Source organism: Bubalus bubalis, chromosome 10 (genome assembly GCF_019923935.1).
Source record: "Bubalus bubalis isolate 160015118507 breed Murrah chromosome 10, NDDB_SH_1, whole genome shotgun sequence".
Taxonomy (NCBI): domain Eukaryota; kingdom Metazoa; phylum Chordata; class Mammalia; order Artiodactyla; family Bovidae; genus Bubalus; species Bubalus bubalis.
The window spans coordinates 103404446-103423280 of NC_059166.1; the positions used below are offsets into that span (position 1 = coordinate 103404446).

Genomic DNA, 18835 nt, shown 5'->3' on the forward strand with positions numbered 1-18835 from the left:
TTCCTTCATCATATTTTGAACAAAATGACACTACTACTAAACATTAAATACAGAAGAGTGTCCAGCCATCTTAAGTCAGATATTAGAGATGTACAAATATGAAAACCACCACTCTATTAACTAAATTGACTTAGCTTGGAAGTTGTATTATATAAAATATTAACACAGAGTAAGATTACTGTCAAACAAGTATTTATTTTTACAATTAGGGCACTCAAAGCTGGTGTTCTGGGACAACCCAGAGGGGTGAGATGGGGAGGGAGGGGGAGGGGGGTTCAGGATTGGGGACACCTGTACACCAGTGGCTGATTCATGTCAATGTATGGCAAAAAACTACAACATTATAAAGTAATTAGCCTCCAATTAAGATAAATAATTTAAAAAATAAAGTGCTCATGATAAAATTTTGATTTCTAATATGCTAAGTATAGACAATTCATAAAAACAAAAGCTCTTTAGAGGTTTCAGTAATTGTTAAGAGTATAAAGGGGTCTTGAAACTAGTTATCTTTGAGAACTGCTGCTTCTCACAGCTGGCATCTTACATTCAGATGCCTTCTATACCTCACTGCAAGCACTGCATAGGGTACTGCCACCACTGAATTCCAAGAATTGAGCAAATGCCTGAAGAATAGGCACAAGACTGAAAATTGCAACCTAGAGTCTGTCGGTAAAATTCATAGGTCAAAATGGTTAAAATATTTTTTCACCTTAAAATCCAAAATTTCATGTGGTAAATTATCAACATTTGTTTTTGCTATCCTAAAGTGATGACAGTGTTCAGGATGATTTCCTATGTGACATGCTTTTCCAGCACACAATAAAAATAATAAAAAACTTTCAGATAATTTTACTACAAATGGCATGATGCTTCTGTAACAAAAGTGATGAATATAAACATGAGAACATTTTTTAAAGTAAGCTGAAACACCTTAGCCAAGAAATTACACTTCTAGCTATTTACATAATTTTTGTGTTTCAACTCACACATTCATGTACCCTCTTGCTCTACACATGAATTAATGAAATTCTTTACGAAACAAATCAAAAAATCAGGGTGTTCAGCACCTTCATAATAGAAGTCACCAATTTTACTCATGATTTGCTTTGGAAAGCAAACTACTTATTAACCGGTACAGTTACATATAGCTGTTTTCAGTATTTTTAACAGTGGCTGGGCATAAATCAAGTTCTGTGCATTCTAGGAGCTTGCTGATGAAGAACCAGGTCTTATTAAAGCAAATAGTTCAATGTATGAACACATCAGTTGCATTATATCCATCTCCTCAGATCCCTCGAAAACTTTAGGTCAGGTTGCTACTTACTAATGACCACAAAGGGCAATAAACATAATCAACAATTATCACACATACAAAAACATGTTAATATTCAAGAAGCTTGTCACTCCATTTTCTTCCCTACCGTTTGTATTTTTCCTTAACTTTTAAGCATTTACATGGCCTTAGATGTTTTATTCAAAAGCAGAGACATTACTTTGCCAATAAAGGTCCATCTAGTCAAGGCTATGGTTTTTCCAGTGGTCATGTATGGATGTGAGAGTTGGACTGTGAAGAAGGCTGAGCGCCGAAGAATTGATGCTTTTGAACCGCAGTGTTGGAGAAGACTCTTGAGAGGCCCTTGGACTGCAAGGAGATCCAACCAGTCTAAAGATCAGTCCTGGATGTTCTTTGGAAGGAATGATGCTAAAGCTGAAACTCCAGTACTTTGGCCACCTCATGCAAAGAATTAATTCATTGGAAAAAACTGATGCTGGGAGGGATTGGGGGCAGGAGTAAAAGGGGACAACAGAGGATGAAATGGCTGGATGGCATCACCGACTAGATGGACGTGAATTTGAGCGAACTCCGGAAGTTGGTGATGGACAGGCAGGCCTGGCATGCTGCAATTCATAGGGTCGCAAAGAGTCGGACACGACTGAGCGACTGAACTGAACCGAGATGTTTTATAACTCCAAAAGACTTGTAATTAAGATCTCGTTCACTACAATTTAAGCAAGTTAATAATGTAAATAATGGCCCTCAAAGTTGTAAATCTCAATCCCTGGAATGTGTAAATAGGCTAGGTTACACAGGGAAAGGAGAATTAAGGTCACAGATGGAATTCAAGTTGCCAATCAGTGGACCATAAAGTAGGACTGTCCTGGACTATCTGTATAGACCCACTGTGCTCACAAGGGTCATTAAAAGTGGAACAGGAAATAAGAAGGGTCAGACATGGCAGAGAGTAAAACTCATGTCACTGATCTGGAAGACAGAGAGAGGCGCCATGTGGCAAAGTAGGCGGGTGGCCTCCAGAAGATGGAAAAAGAAAGGAAATGAGTTATTTTCAAAGCCTCCAGATAAGGAATGCACCCTCTGACACCAGAGATACCCATCAGTCTTTACTTCATAGAAGTGTAAGATAAATCTGTGTGATTTCAAGCCACTAAACTTGTAATAATTTGTCACAGCAGCAAAAGGAAACTAATAAAAGACGACTGGCAAATGAGGGTTTGAAATGAATACAAACTCTGCACATCTGTACAGAACCCATAGACTTTTGGCCATGTCTTCTTGCTCACTCTGAGGCACGGGTGGTCCACAGGTAGATGAGACAGCAGGAAAAAGGGCTGTGACAGGTAAGTGCATTCATGAGGCTTCTGTCCCTCTTCCGTTCTCCAGCGTCAGAGAACAACCAAACCACTGGACTTCGGAGAAAAAGTAGAACTGAGCTAGGACTCAAGTTCTGACAACAGCAATATAACCTCAGGGCAGTACCGGTTTCTGAGTACCAGTTTCCTCAGCTCTAAGATAAGTCTTCACCTTGCAGGCTGACCAAGGTTCACATAAAGCACTCAGCATGAGGTCTGACCCACAGAGGGTACACAGAGGCTTTCTTACAGACACAAGGATTACAAGGAGTGGACTTGGTAAGCACTGAGACATCCTGGTACATTTTATTTAACAAGTGTTTAAACTATCATACGATTGTTCTAAATTTTTTAAAGCATCAAACTGTTTTTAAAGACCAAGCTTTTCTTAAAACAGGAGAAACAGAGGGATGACTTTCACTAGTTTGTGTAAGGAGGTTGGTAGGTAAGACAAAGCATGAGAATGGCTTTGGAGCTACTGCTCCTCACTGAAAACTTTTCTCATTTTCCCTTTCTTTTCTCACAAAACCCTCTCAAAATACTCAATATATCCATACTTACTCTCCACAGTAGTCAGTCCCCGGGGTTAAGAGACCTGGTTCCAGCATTCAGTAGCCCTGCAATCCCAGAGGATGGTCATTACTAACAGAGAGCTACATGGAATCTACCATGATTCTACTAGACATGAACAAAGAATTTTACATTTCCCAGCTATATGTATAAAAACTATTTGCTAAGAGTAATCAAAAACTGACTTAAAGGCTTTCCTCAGTTGGTTAACCCATTCTTCTTTACTTGTATCTTGCAGAAGAAACCTGTTGTCTGATCAGTTGGATCAGTGAAAGCACATTTACTGAGATACAAATTGTTGATTTTCCACACCTGTGGATTTCCATCTTTGAATTCAACATCAGATGGAAGGAAAAAATTCCAGAAAATTCCAAAAACTAAAACCTGAGTTTACTGTACACTGCAAACTATTAACATAGCATTTGCCTCATATTTACAACTATTTACATAGTATTTACATTGTATTAGACTTACAAAATTATAAGTAATCTAGATAGACATGATTTGAAGTATGTAAGTACATAGGTTATATGCAAATTTATGCCCTTTTATATAAGGGACTTGAGCATCCATGGATTTTGGTATGGGGGGGGGGGGGGTGCGGCCAGGAACCAGTTCCCCACTGATTACCAAGGGATAATTATATGTGAAATAAAAAACCTAAGGTTTCTTTGGTTTGGGGGCTTTTTCTTGGTAAAACTTAGTAACAATTTCTTCATAATGATGCAAAAGCTGACTGACCTTAGTTTTTTTTAATCTGCACTGATTTGTTTTCTAACAAGCTAGTTTCCAAAAGAAAAAGTGCAAATTAAAAAAAAAAAAAAAAAAAAAAAACTTTTATTTAAATACAAATCCTCTTGTTTCAGAACCTGTGCTGTACGCTGTGATTAGCCCCTCAGTTGTGTCCGACTCTTTGCGACCCCATGGACTGTAGCCCGCCAGGCTCCTCAGTCCATGGGGATTCTCCAAACAAAAACACTGGAGTGGGTTGCCATATCCGTCTCCAGGGGATCTTGCCAACCCAGGGAATGAACCCAGGTCTCCTGCACTGCAGGTGGATTCTTTACCATCTGAGTCACCAGGCAATCCTGTTTCAGACTCCAGGTGATGATAAATTTCATCAGATAAGGATGAAAAAAAAAAGGGATTTTAAGTTGTTGCAAATTAGACAAAATGATTTGGTTTTGAATTTCCACTCATTTTCTCTCCAGTTAAAACCAGCAAGGCTGATTCAGTTTCAAAACCCATTATCTGTAAACTTTTTAGGAAAACAAACTTATCTTCCTAATTTTGTGAAGTCATGTGCATTTTTCTTCACTAATACAGGTAAATAAAAATACTGGCTTTTCTTTCTCTCCTTTTGGTCTCAAGGATTAGCATCATTTGGTAGCTACTACTTTAAAGCAATCAATATAGTATTATGCAATTAAGGGTGGAAATAAATTTAGGTTTGGATTAACAATAGCCTACCTGTGCTTTCAAGAAAAATGAGCATACAACATTATAATTATTTGCTTCCCAAACAAGCTAGGGCTAATTACACATTTTACAAAGAGATTCACGTTTCTCTTAAATAAAAGTCCTATGGTCTTACAATAATTAGTCAGTGTATCAAATTTTGACGGTGCACCAGTTTTTAGAAACATACCTATAAACTGGATTACAGCTGCAGTTTTTCAGCAGTAGCTCTAAATTCTAGTCTCAACAGAACTACATGATTTATCTCAATAGTCTATAATCTAAGATAAAGAAATCATTTTTCCCCTCATCTTACTCAACCTATAATGCTCTTGGTTGAGTAACAGAAAAACAATGTCTAAAGGTATTTAAAGCCTCAAAGAAGAAACTCTTTTACTACTGAATTTCAAATCACACACACAAAATAGGTGAGAAATTCTTTTATCATATTTAGAATCAAAATATTCCTTAAAATATTTACATTTTACAGTAAAAAGGATAGCAAAACACAAAATCATGTACAAGCTTAAGTATTCAAGTTTCTGAAGAGCCAAAAAGAAAAGGAGAATAATGGACTACCACAAAGCTGTAGCACAATAATAAACGCCTTCAGTGAGTGCAGATTAAAAGCAATACATGTACTCCTTGGGCTTCTGATTCTTGGTCAAAAACTGCCGAACAAAATGATTAATATAATCTGATTATGAAGTTGCTTGGCTTTTTGTTGCTCCTCTAGAGTTTCTTTAAAAACAGTGCAATTTAAAACAAACTTACAGAGTACACATTACTCTCAAATTAGTCATTATAGAAAGGACATTCACTAGAGGTGGTAAATATATTCCACAGTTAACCATATTTACCAATTAAGGAATAAAACTAAAATTTCTAAGCCTTTATTGCATATTAATAAAACAAATCTTTGAATATACAGCAATGTAAATTTTTAAAAATATTAAGTTCCTGTAACTAGGGCTGTTGGTATGAAGAAGGGATGATGAGCACTGGCACAGAGCACTCTGCACCAACACACACAATTTATTCTTCTGCAAACCACCAATATTAAAAATTCAAAAGATGGCACGATCCTAGCAGGCAGTCATGAAGTTTCAAAGACACGACATTGAACAGTTATTAAATGCACCCCTGTAGCCGCCCGCCGGCTTTACCTCTTGCTCTTAGCTCTCTCAGCGTGGTCCCTGTCTTTGTGGTACCTGTCTCTGTCCTTCTCTCCCTCTCTATGCTTACTCTTTTCCCGCTCCTTGTCCTTCTCCTGGTCCTCGCCCTTCGGCTTGTCGGGCTTCCTGTCTGCACTTCTGCTCTCCCTGTTCGCCCTACCATCCGCCCCACGCTCCCCATGAGGCAGCCGCGCCCGCTCTTTATCCTTATGACCCTCGTCCCTGCCCTTCCTGTCTCTGTCCTTGTCCTGGGCTCTGTCTCTGCGCCTGTGCCTTTCGGGTTCCTGCTCCCACTCCTTCTCATGGCGCTCTCTTCTCAGGTGGTGTGAGTCACTGTAAAACCTCTGACGATCCCCCTTACCCCTGTTAAATGGTCTGTCCAGTTGCTGCTGGTCTTGCCTACCCCAAGGGTCACTATGGCGCCGTTCCGGCCTCCGAATGTCTTTAACTTGGTAAAAATTCTGTGGGCCCAGATACCTTGACGCTTGTGAGAGGGGACCCATCATACGCTGCGGCTGGCCAGTCAGATGGACAACAGGTGGCCAGGGAACCAAGGGATTTGGGGCAAAGCCAAAGCCTGGAGGGGGAAGTAATGGGGGTGGCAAATGTGGAGGAAATCCAAACATGCTTTGTGGGGGGAAATTAGGAGGTCCCGGAAATGGAAACCCAGGTGGGCTAGACTTGAGATGCTGAAGGCTGGGCTGCTGCGGCCTTATGGGTGAAAAGTTTGCACTTGTTCTGGGGCTGGTGCTTCTGGAAGTGAAACTGATGCTTTTAGAAGGAAATTCAGATTGACATGTGTTTCCAACCTCAAAATGAGATGCTGCTGCTGCTGATCCTCTTCGAAACGGATGCACAGTTTCAATATTTTGCATTAAAATCTCCTGTAAGGGTTTTGCTTGTTCCACTTGAGAAGACTGTATGTTTTCTACTGATGGTGAGTCTTGTACAGCTCCTGAATCATCACTGTGCTGAATACAGGGGCTTTTCTCTACAGAAGGCATCTTCTCCTCCACGCTGCTTTGCTCAGTTAAGTGCGATGGACCAGGCAGCGGCGGCTTCTCTCCATGACGGCAGCCTTCTCCTTCTCTGTTTTCAGGAGTAGTCACCTGCTGACTTCTTCCAGCTGCTTGCCGAGGATCCCTTTTCAGGTTGATAAACTGCGGGGCCCTTGTCGTGTTAGTAACAGCATTTTCACTGCAACTCACGTTACCATCTACAGTTCCTCTCCCTACATTAGATCTACAGGGAGGACTAGTATTTGAAGTCCTGTTATCTTGTAAATTATTCTCTTGATCTTGTAGCAGCTGTTTTAACACTCTCTCTTTACTTTCCACAGTGTCCTCTTGTTTTGACTGAATTGATAAATTTGTTAGGAATGCTTCTGTAGAAACATCTGGTGGTTTACCTCTGAGACTAAGACTTGTCAAAGGCCCAGCAGAAACTGAAGAGACCCCCAGTGCAGACGTCTCTTCTCCTACTGCATTATCTGTCAATTCTGAAGGGTTATCTCCTTTAACTTTCACTTCCTTGGCTTCACCACCAGTTGCTTCTCCTGTATCTATTGTCCCTGCTTTTGGATTAGCTTGCTCATTTATAAATGGAATTTCTTTAAGAGTGTTTTGTTCTGTCCCTAACTGAGCTTGTTCGTATGTTTGACCAGTGGTGCCCAAAAGGCTCTGAAGGATATCATCCACAGGAAGAGGTTTATTTGCCAATTCCAGAGTAGAAGGTTGATTTTCCCAGCCAATCAAGACCCCAGGAAGGAATCTTAAAGGTTTTGGTGGTTCTTGTTTGGTGACTTCCAATAAAGGTTCAATGACTGTTGGAAGGTCTTCCTGAAGAGTTTGCTGAGGCTTATTTCTCTGTTTGTGCAATACGGTTGTAAAAGAATTAAAAAAGTCGCTTTCTTCCTCTGCTGCCCCCTCTGTGGATACTTCTGTCTTGCTCTTCTTGTCAGGTGGCACTGTCACCGGTGCACTGTCAGACGTCTCAGCTGTGCGACCAGCACCAGCACCAGCACCGTGCTGCCGCTTCAGCCTCTGACGAATAATCAAGCCCAGCAACAGATTAGGTCTATGCAATTCAAGGCCTGTACAGAATCAAAAACATCAATCAAGAGTCATTTTCAACCATTATAATAAAGAGTAAAATTCTGCTTACTACAGTCTCCTAAACAGGTGCCTGTTCCTGTCTGGGCAGATCCTGAGGGCCAAGTCCCAAGAAGGAAAGCAGGCTCAGCTTTCCCACTCGGGCCCTCTCACCCCATTTCATTCAAATTCTACTAATGAAACAGATACCTACCAGGTCCATCAAAGGGCACGAGAGGGTGTGGGATTTTATCCATGGCGCCCAGAGGGATGAGGTACATGTCTTTGACCTGCTTCATGTTGTTAGCAGCCACTCCATAGCGCTTCCTGCTACTGAAGTATGCAAACAGCAAAGTATAAGAAATTTGATCTTCTTCAGTCACAGGTGTGAAGCGAACCACACAAATTTCCTATTCAAGAAAATAACAAATAATAAAATTAATAACCTAAACAATAGCTTGGTTTTAAATACCATTCTCAATTATAAAAATCTATTGTGTTTTCTGACACTTACCAAGTAATAACATGGCTGACCAACTTAAATGCAGATATGAATACTATAAGGAAACAACTTTTAGGAAAAGATCTTTGCTGATCTTTTGGTGCTGATCTTTGGTGATCAGAGGTGGATCTGTTTTATCTGAAAGTGTTTCACAGAAACTCAGTCCTAAAGTAATTAATTTGTTCAAGGTGACACACTTATCAGTGGCAAAGAAGATATTTAAAGCCACATGTCTTGATATGTATACCAAGTCCTATTTCCAATGTTATAACTTCTACAGAGGACTGTCTATATTCTCAGCACACTGCAAATTAATAGCAGCCACCACCACTGCCCCACTATTACAAACACAGAGAAATGCACAAGTCCACTGATATTCCAACTTACAGGAACTGAATCTAGGAATAAAGGGGGCTGAGTGAAATGACCTCAAATACACATAGGCCATAAATTTTATAAAATCATTTGGCATACTCAGAAACTTATTTGCTTGCCTCTGAGTTCTTGGCTTTGTTTCAGATTAAAAAAAAAAAAATAGTCCCAATTTGGTGTTAACTTGGTAGAATGAAAAACAGATGTTTTTTCATGAAAGTATACAATCAAAAAGTGGGGAGAGTCAGGTCAACCACAAAGCCTAAACTGATGCAAGACCATAGGAGGACAGTGAGTGAGCTGGACTAAGGCTCCAACTCTTAGATCTGTCACCTCGAATGCCCTTATCTGGAGGCAATAACTGTGACAGTGTCTTGGTCAGTTCTAGATGGAGGCACACTATGCCGTATTTGTGATAATAAAGGGGCAGATGAAAAGCAATTCCCCAAATGTCCAAGAGTAATATTTCCCAACACTTTCCTGATTTTCACTATCATAAGAAAGTGAAAGCAAATAAATAAAACTTTTTTTTATAGTGCTTCAAAGTTTTATCTGTATTCTAACACTGTATCAGTTTAAATTCAACAATCTATATTAGAAAAAAAAATTATTTTCAGCTAAAGAGCATCCATTTTGATTACTAACCTTACTAAAGACTTCTGATCATAAGAGAAAAAAATTAAAGTTCATTTATTCAAGATTTATTTTTTGAATGTCTGTAACATGCTGAGTATTAACATCCTTGGAGAGAAAAATGATTTCTTCTAATGATTAAATATTCCTGTGTAGCAGTGTTCTATGAGTTAAAGAAATGATAGAAGATATAGAGAGAAAAGAAAAAGAGAAATATTGCTGTAAAGGTTATTAACTATATCCCAATATCTATTCTCCTCATTTCCTACTAGAGAGCCCTCTTAACCTTCGGTTGGGCACATGGCCATCCAACAGAGATCATACTTCCCAGCCTAATACAGTATAAGCTCTTGCCAATGGCAGTTAGAGGAAGTGAAAAGAAAACTGCACATTCCAGGTCTTGCTTTTAAAACAGCTCAACAGCCATTTTTCTTTTTTCCCCCACTTGAAGCTGATAATCAGCTTTGACTTTGCTTGATTGCTAAGGGCCACAGTCTTAAAAACAATAAGACAGAAGAGCCCAATCCATGAATGATCTAACAACTGAAAGACTCTGAATTACAGACCTACCTCCTAACATAACAGGAAAAGTTTATTTTTTTGAGCCACTGTATTTTAGGATCTCTGTCTCAACAGCTTAGCCTGTGCCCCAACCAAAACAAATGTCTATAATCACAGCAAGGCAACATTCCAGAATGAATCTCAATACTTATTCTAAAACATTCCTTTCAAAACAATGATAGAAATCACTGAGACAGCATACCAAAAGTGGGAAAAGAAAAAAAAAAACAAAAAACTAAAGGAATAATGGGTTTGAGCCTTAGCCAATGGCATATTATGTCAATATAGGTCCTCCCTAGGGGACCTTGCATAAGAAATCTCAGTGGTTTACTTTTCAAATATTTTCACCTATTGGTAGAGAGAAAAAAGTTCTCCTCACCTTGGTTCCTGAGGCTTTAATTTTTTCCACATAATCCCAAACTGTCTGAGGTGATATCCTACCACCTACTTGAATACTATCTGGTAGGTCCTGTGGTAAAAAATGAAGGTGATCAATGTATACAGTTTATCTTCATTATAATATCTATACTTCATACAAATTTAGCTCCAAGACTAATTTGAAAAAGTGATTTAAAAAAAGATTATAAAATACATCAATGAATATAAGAAAATATAGGGAGAGCAATTAGGCTTTACCTCAAATGTCAACTCCAAATAACTGAGGTGGATGTTCAAATACAATTAAGAAAGAATCTCAGGTCAAGAAAAAGCAGCAATGCCAGCATCCCATTCTGACAACCCAGCAAGAGTACAGCAGACTTCAGAATATTAGGGGGCACTGTTTTCCCCATCTTTTTTTTTTTTTTTGGTGATAGTGAACTGGGGTATGCCTTAATCACTAACAGCTGGATTTCAGCAGTTATCAAGTTTAACTATACAGTATACTTTTGAACAGAAGAGAATAATATTGTAATAATGCAAGGTTCATTTTTTTTTAAAGGCCCAATCTTTCTAAGAAAAGAGGACTATACATAAAATCAATTATGAGGTATGTAGTTAAGAATATTTGAAACTTTAATCAGTATATTTGTTTTTTGATGAAGACAGAAAAATCATAATCAATATTAATCCAATTACATTTAAATAATTAATTGCTTTAAATAGTTTATTTGGAATTTTAGTCCAAATCAAACTAGAAATAAGTAGGAAGCAGAGGTGGAGTTCTGAAAAACAACTGCATATAAACCGGCTCAGAAAAAAGAATAATAGTTTTGTTTAAAATCAAAAGGTTTCCATAGTTTAGGACTTAATTTTTCATTTAAAAGAAGCGTTATTTTCACTGTGGACTGATCTAGAAATTTAGAAGACTAATTATGCTATAAGAAAAGCATAATGGGTCTACTGAATTTTTTTCATATAAAATCAATGTGTCTAAAATATTACTTCCCAAGCAAACTATATGCAAAAGTAATAACTAAGTTGTTTATTAATCAAAAACACAACTAGACAAATAAGTTGATAGATTAGATAGGCAATATTACACTGACTTAAATTAATTTCATTCTAATACAAAGAAGAGTTTATCTTAGTCTTAAAAGAAAACAGGCATATGTAAGATTTATGTCTTATAGGCAAAACTTTGCCTTTATGGTCAGCAGACTGAGAATGGATAGAAAATTTAATGTTAAATAGCATAATAGCAAAACGTAATCTCAACAAAAATACAGTGCACATATACTGATTTATTTTCCTTTTTGAATAAACACAGAAAAGTACAAACTATTCAAAAGAATTTTAAAAAGTCATACTTTCTCATTTATCATATTACTGATATAATATTGTATATACTATAGTACTACAGCTGCTTATTTCCCACAAATACTGCTTACTAGTCCTTTCCTATTGTCTCAGGTATAAAATCAACCAAAGGCACCACTGCAGCAACCACGGTCACTGACCTCAGGACTGTCAACTAGCTGGAAAGTTTCAACTAGGCAGTTGACCCTTGAACAACATGGGGATTAAGGGTGCCCATCCTCTGTGCAGTAGATAATCTCAGTGTAACACATAGTCGGCCTTCTGTATTCACAGTTCCACATCTGAGGATTCAACCAACTGAAGGTCATGTGGTACTGTGGTATTCACTATTGAAAAAATTCATGTATAAGTAGACCCAAGTAGTCCAAACTCATGTTACTCAAGGCTCAACTGTGGTCTTTACCTCATTCACAGAAATGGGCAGGTAAGAACCATAGTCATGAAGTTGTGGAAATACAAGCAATAGGGGAATCAGAAGACTTGTTAATAATGAAAAGTCTTCCCAACAGACTAGCACTGGAGGCCATAAACATGTTAATCTTTCATGTAAGTCTGTATTTCAAGAAAAACTTAGATATCCATGCAAAATATCCATTAATTTTTAATTGATATAGTGAGTACATCTTGGAAAGAGTAAGACATGGATTTAAAACTTTCAGAGAACAACTTTCTATAGTTCTGAAACTCCACTTGTGAACTTGTAATTACATTAATTCAATGTTTAAGAGTCACTGTCAATAAATACTTTTACCATGAATGAAAATAAATATTTTTATTATTTTATTATGCTGTTTCCTTGCCTTTTGCCTTCAGAAACATATATGTCAACCCAGGCATAGAAGAGCAGAAAAGTTTACAGTACCTCTGTCAAGTATTCAGGGGAACCAGATACTGGGTAGGCTTTGGTAACAAATTTTGCTACAGATGGCATGTTGATAAAACCTTTCCAGATGAAGTTCAATCGAGCCAGGAAGGTACACTCAACTTCAACAGTTCCAGGCATCTCTGGACTAAAAAAAAATGACATTGAGAAATTTTCAGCCTAAAGAGCTGCTCATGATAAATGTATATTCTACTTGCTCATCAAGTATTTCTACTTTAGCATATCAAGAAGGTCAAAGTAGGACTTCTCTGGTGGTCCGGTTGTTGGGAATCCATCTGCCAAAGCAGGAGACACACATTTGATCTCTGGTCTGGGAAGATCCCACATGCCGCAGAGCAACTAAGACCATGCACCACAAATACTAAGCCAGCACACTACAATTACTGAAGCCTGCATGCCTAGAGCCCATGCTCCCCAACAAAGAGAAGCCCCCACAATGAGAAGCCCATGTATTGCAACTAGAAAAAACCTACATGCAGCAACAGAGACCCAGCAGAGCCAAAGTAAATAAATGAATCAAAAGGCCAAAGTACATAAAGCTATGATTAAAGAGTTTATATTTTCATTTCATAAAACATACTCATATTAACATAGTCATGTTTTACATGATTTTCTTCTAGACTGGCTTAGGTGGACTAATGGGGTCCAGAGAAACGCAAGCAATTTTTCTTTAATTCTTGCCTTTTAGGAAAGACTTATTTCTTGCCTCTTAGGACTAATATAATGAAAGAGAGCTTTAAAGTCAAGTCTGCTGCTGCTGCTAAGTCACGTCAGTCATGTCCGACTCTGTGCGACCCCATAGACAGAAGAACAACAGGCTCCCCCGTCCCTGGGATTCTCCAGGCAAGAACACTGGAGTGGGTTGCCATTTCCTTCTCCAATGCATGAAAGTGAAAAGTGAAAGTGAAGTCGCTTAGTCGTGTCTGACTCTTAGCGACCCCATGGACTGTAGCTTACCAGGCTCCTCCATCCACGGGATTCTCCAGGCAAGAGTACTGGTATGGGGTGCCATTGCCTTCTCCGAAAGTCAAGTCTGCACATACTCAATTCTAACTTTTAGAGTCTTTAAAAATCTCAATTAGTTGAAAATAAAGGAAGGTACAGTTACCATCTCAAAAGAAAGGTTCCTTTCTTAAGAACCATGTCACTTTTCTGCTTCTGAAGACTTCCAAGTACAATCTAGCAAAGAGGGATAAAGATTAGAATTTATAATGAAGGGAAAATTACCGTGGAGCAGGAGAGAATGTTGACTTTGGAGATTCTTGTTTCTCCTCTTCAAAGAATTCAGAGGCCAAAATATTTGAGGTTGAAGACAAAGCATCTGCTATACTTTCTGCTTCATTGTCTGAATGTTTACGAGACACGCCAACAACAACTTTCACTTTTTTCGGAGAAAGATCATCTACAGGTGGTGCCATTCGACCTAAAGCCAGAAAACACCAAAATAGACCACTTTTGTAAACTGAAATTTCTGTAACTTTATCCATTTTCACTTTCTAGAGTTATTCACTTTCCCTGACTGCACTGCTGCATACCGGGGGTAGTTTTTAACTATCATCATTTCTCACAATGATTTATGGAACACACTCTCTTATTGACGTGGAAAAAGAGAACCTTAAACAACTCAGACAAGCTTTTGAAAAGGAAACATTATAACCATACCCTAAAACAGGTAGTCTGATCCCCTAGCAAACATTTTTTAAACTAAACTACACCAAATTCCAACAGTCTTGAGAGGTAATGTGAAGACCAAGTAAAACAAATCTGTATACTACATCATATTACATACAACAGCAATTCATGACATATGCATACTGCAAAGTGACTTAGTTATTTACTAAGAATGAAAAACACTAGTAAAGTTTAGAAAATGACACTAGTTTTACCTACAGAACCACAAGAAAAAAATCATTCCACCTTTCTAAAAATAGGTCAAGTCTAGTAGTGTTTAACAAATGTATTGTGGGCTACCATTAAATCTGAGATATTACAATATTAAACTAAATATTGATTATAAATGTTACAATGTTAATCATTAAAATTAATAGAAATTAATAGATTCAAAATAATAGAAAAATTACTAAGATTTTTCTCAGACAAAACAAACTAATGAGTATACTAAAAATACTATGACACTATAAGATAGCTTTCTTCAGGGATAACAATATCTAAAAACACCCTGTCTTTAAGTCTTTACCATGGTATACATTGTAAAAATATGAACACACCATTCCTAGAAGACATTATTTCTATTATCAGAAAGTTACCAAATTTATAATACATTTCAGTCGGTCTCTAATACAGTGATGGAGGACAGCATACTGATTAACCTAAAGAATCTTTCATCTTACTGAACAAAATCATACCACAGTAAAAAAATTAAAACTGAGAGCAACAACTCTAGAGTTAATTTAAAAAAACTCTTAATCCTCCATCGCTCCCAATAAACTGAATATAAACTTTCTCAACACATTCCATTTTCTTTTCTCCACATCCCCATTTCTTATGCCCTAAATCCAGTCAGTCTCCAACATTCTATCAGTATTACCTGAGTATCTCAAAGCTTACTCACCTCCACCTCCAATGCGCCCACTTTAAATAAAACCATTTCATCTCCGTCTTGCACCAGTGCATAAAGGTCTACCACTTAGGTTCCTTCACCATAATGTCTACTCAAAGTCAAAGAAATCTTCAAAATTCCAATCTGATCATGTCACTCCCCTGATAAACACCCTTCAATCACTATCCACTGCTCTTAGATAAAAGACTAAAATCTTTAATATGGCTTACCAAAGAAGGTTTTCAGTAGTTTTCATTGTATTTTATAAAGTATACTTTATATCATGATCCATAAACATACATACACACTCCAAATACCCGTGTGTTTGTAATGTGTGTAATACATGTACATATGCATGTGTGGAGTTTTTTGTAATATGGCAAATAGATGGGGAAACAATGGAAACAGTGACAGACTATATTTTCTTGGGCTCCAAAATCAATGCAGATGGTGACTGCAGCCATGAAATTAAGACGCTTGCTCCCTGGAAGATAAACTATGACAAACCAACACAGCATATTAAAAAGCAGAGGCATAACTTTGACAGCAAAGGTCTATATAGTCAAAGCTACAGTTTTTTTCAGTAGTCCTGTATGGTTGTAGAGGGTTGGACCATAAAGGCTAAGAGCCAAAGAATTGATGCTTTTGAACTGTGGTGGTGGAGAAGATTCTTGAGAGTCCCTTGGACTGCAAGGAGATCCAACCGTCTATCCTAAAGGAGGTCGGTCCTGAATATTCATTGGAAGGACTGACGCTGAAGCTGAAACTCAATACTTTGGCCACCTGATGCGAAGAGCTGACTCACTGGAAAAGACCCTGATTCTGGGAAAGATTGAAGGCAGGAGGAGAACGGGACGACAGAGGATGAGATGGTTTTATGCCATCACCGACTCAATGGACATGAGTTTGAGCAAGCTCAGGGAGATGGTGAAGGACAGGGAAGCCTGGCATGCTGCAGTTCATGGGGTAGCAAAGAGTCAGACACAACTGAGCGACTGAACAACATAGTCTCTCAAAATTACACTTATCTTTATCAGTGCAATTCATTGTGATGTTTCCCAATTTCTGTTTTTGTTTGTTCTGAAATGCAAGTCATGACTCACTAAACTGATTTCACTACTACCCTTTAAGTCATAGACTGACTCACACCAACACTAGGGAAACAAAAACCAACTTAAATCACAAGTGTCCACATTTCAAAATGAAAGCAAGATTTTAGGAAGAAATAATTCCGATTACCTATGCAAATTTTGCAGTTAAGATCAAAAAGATGCTGTCTGTGTTGACTAGTGGTATCTTTAGACATCGAGTCAACCTCTCCTTTTTGTTTTTCAGATCCTTCTGTCTTCTCCATTGACTTATTAGCTGTAGGTTCCTAACAAAAGTAAAAGTAAAAATTAGGTTAATAGAAAAAAGTTGGTCTCAGTTATATATGACCTTGTATTTCATACTGCTATTTTTTCCCCTAAATGAAACTGTCCCATTCATATGTTGTTTCTCACTATTTCTTTAAAAAATAAGTGCTAGATATTAATTATGACATAAAATGGAGTAAAAACTCTAACATTCCTATTCTCCAAGGCCTCAAATAAGATTTCATATTATTACCTCACTGATATTTGAAAATAAGAAAAGTCACACCACATCTCAAAGTACAGTCTGCCTAAGAAGCACCTACAGAGTTTAAGGCCTACTAAGAAAACTTCTAAATCATAAAGACCCTAGGAATCTACCTTATCAAGTGTTTAACTGTCTGTGTCTGATGCAGGTGGTCTGTACGCTTCATAGAGAGAAACAATACTTTAAACACTCTCAAAAAACCATCAAACTACTCTAATAAACACAGTTTAAAAAATTATTTTTTCTGCTTTAAGAATATTAGGCAAATAAACCTTTTCTGAATCCTCATGCTTTGGGCACTATAAAACATGCTATTTTTATCATCATCATTTACCTGAATCTCCATGGCTGCCTCCTGTTCTTTCATTGGAGCATCACTCTCAATTTCTATCTCACCTTTATGTGTTATTTTTGTGATAGGTCGTCTTTCCACTTCTCTCTGCTCTTTCTCAATCATCTCTATGGTCTAACAGGAAATATTTTAAAGAAATACTTTACAATTAAAATCATAGATGGTTTTTAACCTTTAGTTTGTCTGTAAAAAAACATATATATACTGAGTACTTGCAAACGTCAGAGACTGTTTTAAGTGCTAGGGTTTTATGAATGAGACCTCATATCTCAGCCCAGAAAGGTTTCAAGGTAAGAATGAGACCTCATATCTCAACCCAGAAAGGTTTCAATGTATAGTGTGTGTGTGTATGTGTGTGTCGCTCAGTCGTGTCCGACTCTTGCAACGCCATGGACTATAGCCCAGGAAAGAGTACTGGAGAGGGTTGCCATTTCCTTCTCCAGGTCAATGTATAGTAACTTGAGGCAACTGAAGTGCAATGTTATTTGCAAAGTGATGAAACATAATATTTACATTTAAAATCTGCTTTCTGATCTACTATTTTAACAGCTGCCACAGAGAAATAAATGAGAACAAGATCCTCTTAGGTTCTTAACCTGATGTTCTAACACTCCCCAGAACAGTAATTTACTCAAATAACAAAAACAGGCAGTCCCCCATCAGTGGTCTATTGACAGAACATACTTGGTTATAGTGAATAAGCTTAGCAATAAAACATAATAAACAAGTAAGTGCAGAAAGAACTAGTAAAAGGAAGTTGACAGCAGAAAGACAGGTCCAGTCACTTGTCTTGCCATTGTTAAGTGCAAATTTTCCTTCAAAGAAAGAAGTCTCCAATGAAGATGATACTTGTAGGCATAGATTCAAAGCAGAAGCAAGGCATGTGCATATTGGGGATTCAGAGGGAAAAAAGGAAATTGTGATACTATTTGCAAAATAAGAGAAATTACACAGAGTGAAAGTAAAGAAATATGTGAATGATGTGAATAAGTGCAATCAATCAAATTAAGGCCTCTTGCACTTCAAACCAGATTTGGTAGAAAATCAATTTGGAGGCTTAAGATCAAGTATATCATGGACAATTAATATGAACTATAAAGAATCAGTATTTTCTAGAATAAAGGGCTACTACTCTAAGTTTATTGTAATAAAAAACATGGGATAATGGGGCTATCTTGCTGTCACAGTAACTCAAAGATACATATTCACCTCACCTTCAAAGGTATATCAAGTTCACAAACCCCAATTGAAAACTCTTGGCATGGTGACTTTCAGGATTTTTCAGTTTCAAAATGCAATACGGTGCACATACTACATATGTTATATAATACACTAGTTACATCTGGAACATTGCCACTTAACAAAAAGTATTTCTGTGACTATGAACTTTCATAAATGACACTTCAGGATCACATTTTATAAATAAATTTGTAACAGGAGAAAAAGAAGCCCTTATTTTTCAAAGCATTTGATATTTGAAACTGAATATTATGGGGTTATAAACATAAACTTTTTCATTCTGACTTAATTTGGCTCTACAAATTACCAAAATTCATAATCTTCAAACTGTGTTTGCGAAATGTGCAAATGTGAGTGAGAATAGACTGACCAATTTTTCCACCGTTCTGATTTACAAAATATAAGGTTATGTA

The 18835-nt window shown here is 37.5% G+C and overlaps 1 protein-coding gene across 12 annotated transcripts in view; it reads right to left on the bottom strand.

Annotated features, from left to right (window-relative positions):
* The window catches only part of PHF3 (PHD finger protein 3), a 168527-nt gene that overhangs the window by 71778 nt on the left and 77914 nt on the right, over positions 1–18835 (bottom strand). For 8 of the 12 annotated variants that reach the window (XM_025294953.3, XM_025294950.3, XM_025294952.3 and 5 more), the window contains 7 exons: positions 17166–17297; positions 16451–16586; positions 13879–14074; positions 12631–12778; positions 10390–10479; positions 8157–8352; positions 5103–7944 (listed from right to left, as the gene is read on the bottom strand). In XM_025294953.3, coding sequence (XP_025150738.2) covers positions 5840–7944; positions 8157–8352; positions 10390–10479; positions 12631–12778; positions 13879–14074; positions 16451–16586; positions 17166–17297 — 3003 coding nt within the window. In that variant the 3' untranslated portion in view covers positions 5103–5839. Of the gene's footprint in view, positions 1–2387; positions 3267–5102; positions 7945–8156; positions 8353–9483; positions 9613–10389; positions 10480–12630; positions 12779–13878; positions 14075–16450; positions 16587–17165; positions 17298–18835 lie in introns of those variants that run through there. The other 4 variants (XM_025294957.3, XM_025294956.3, XM_025294955.3 and 1 more) reach the window with 4 other exon arrangements.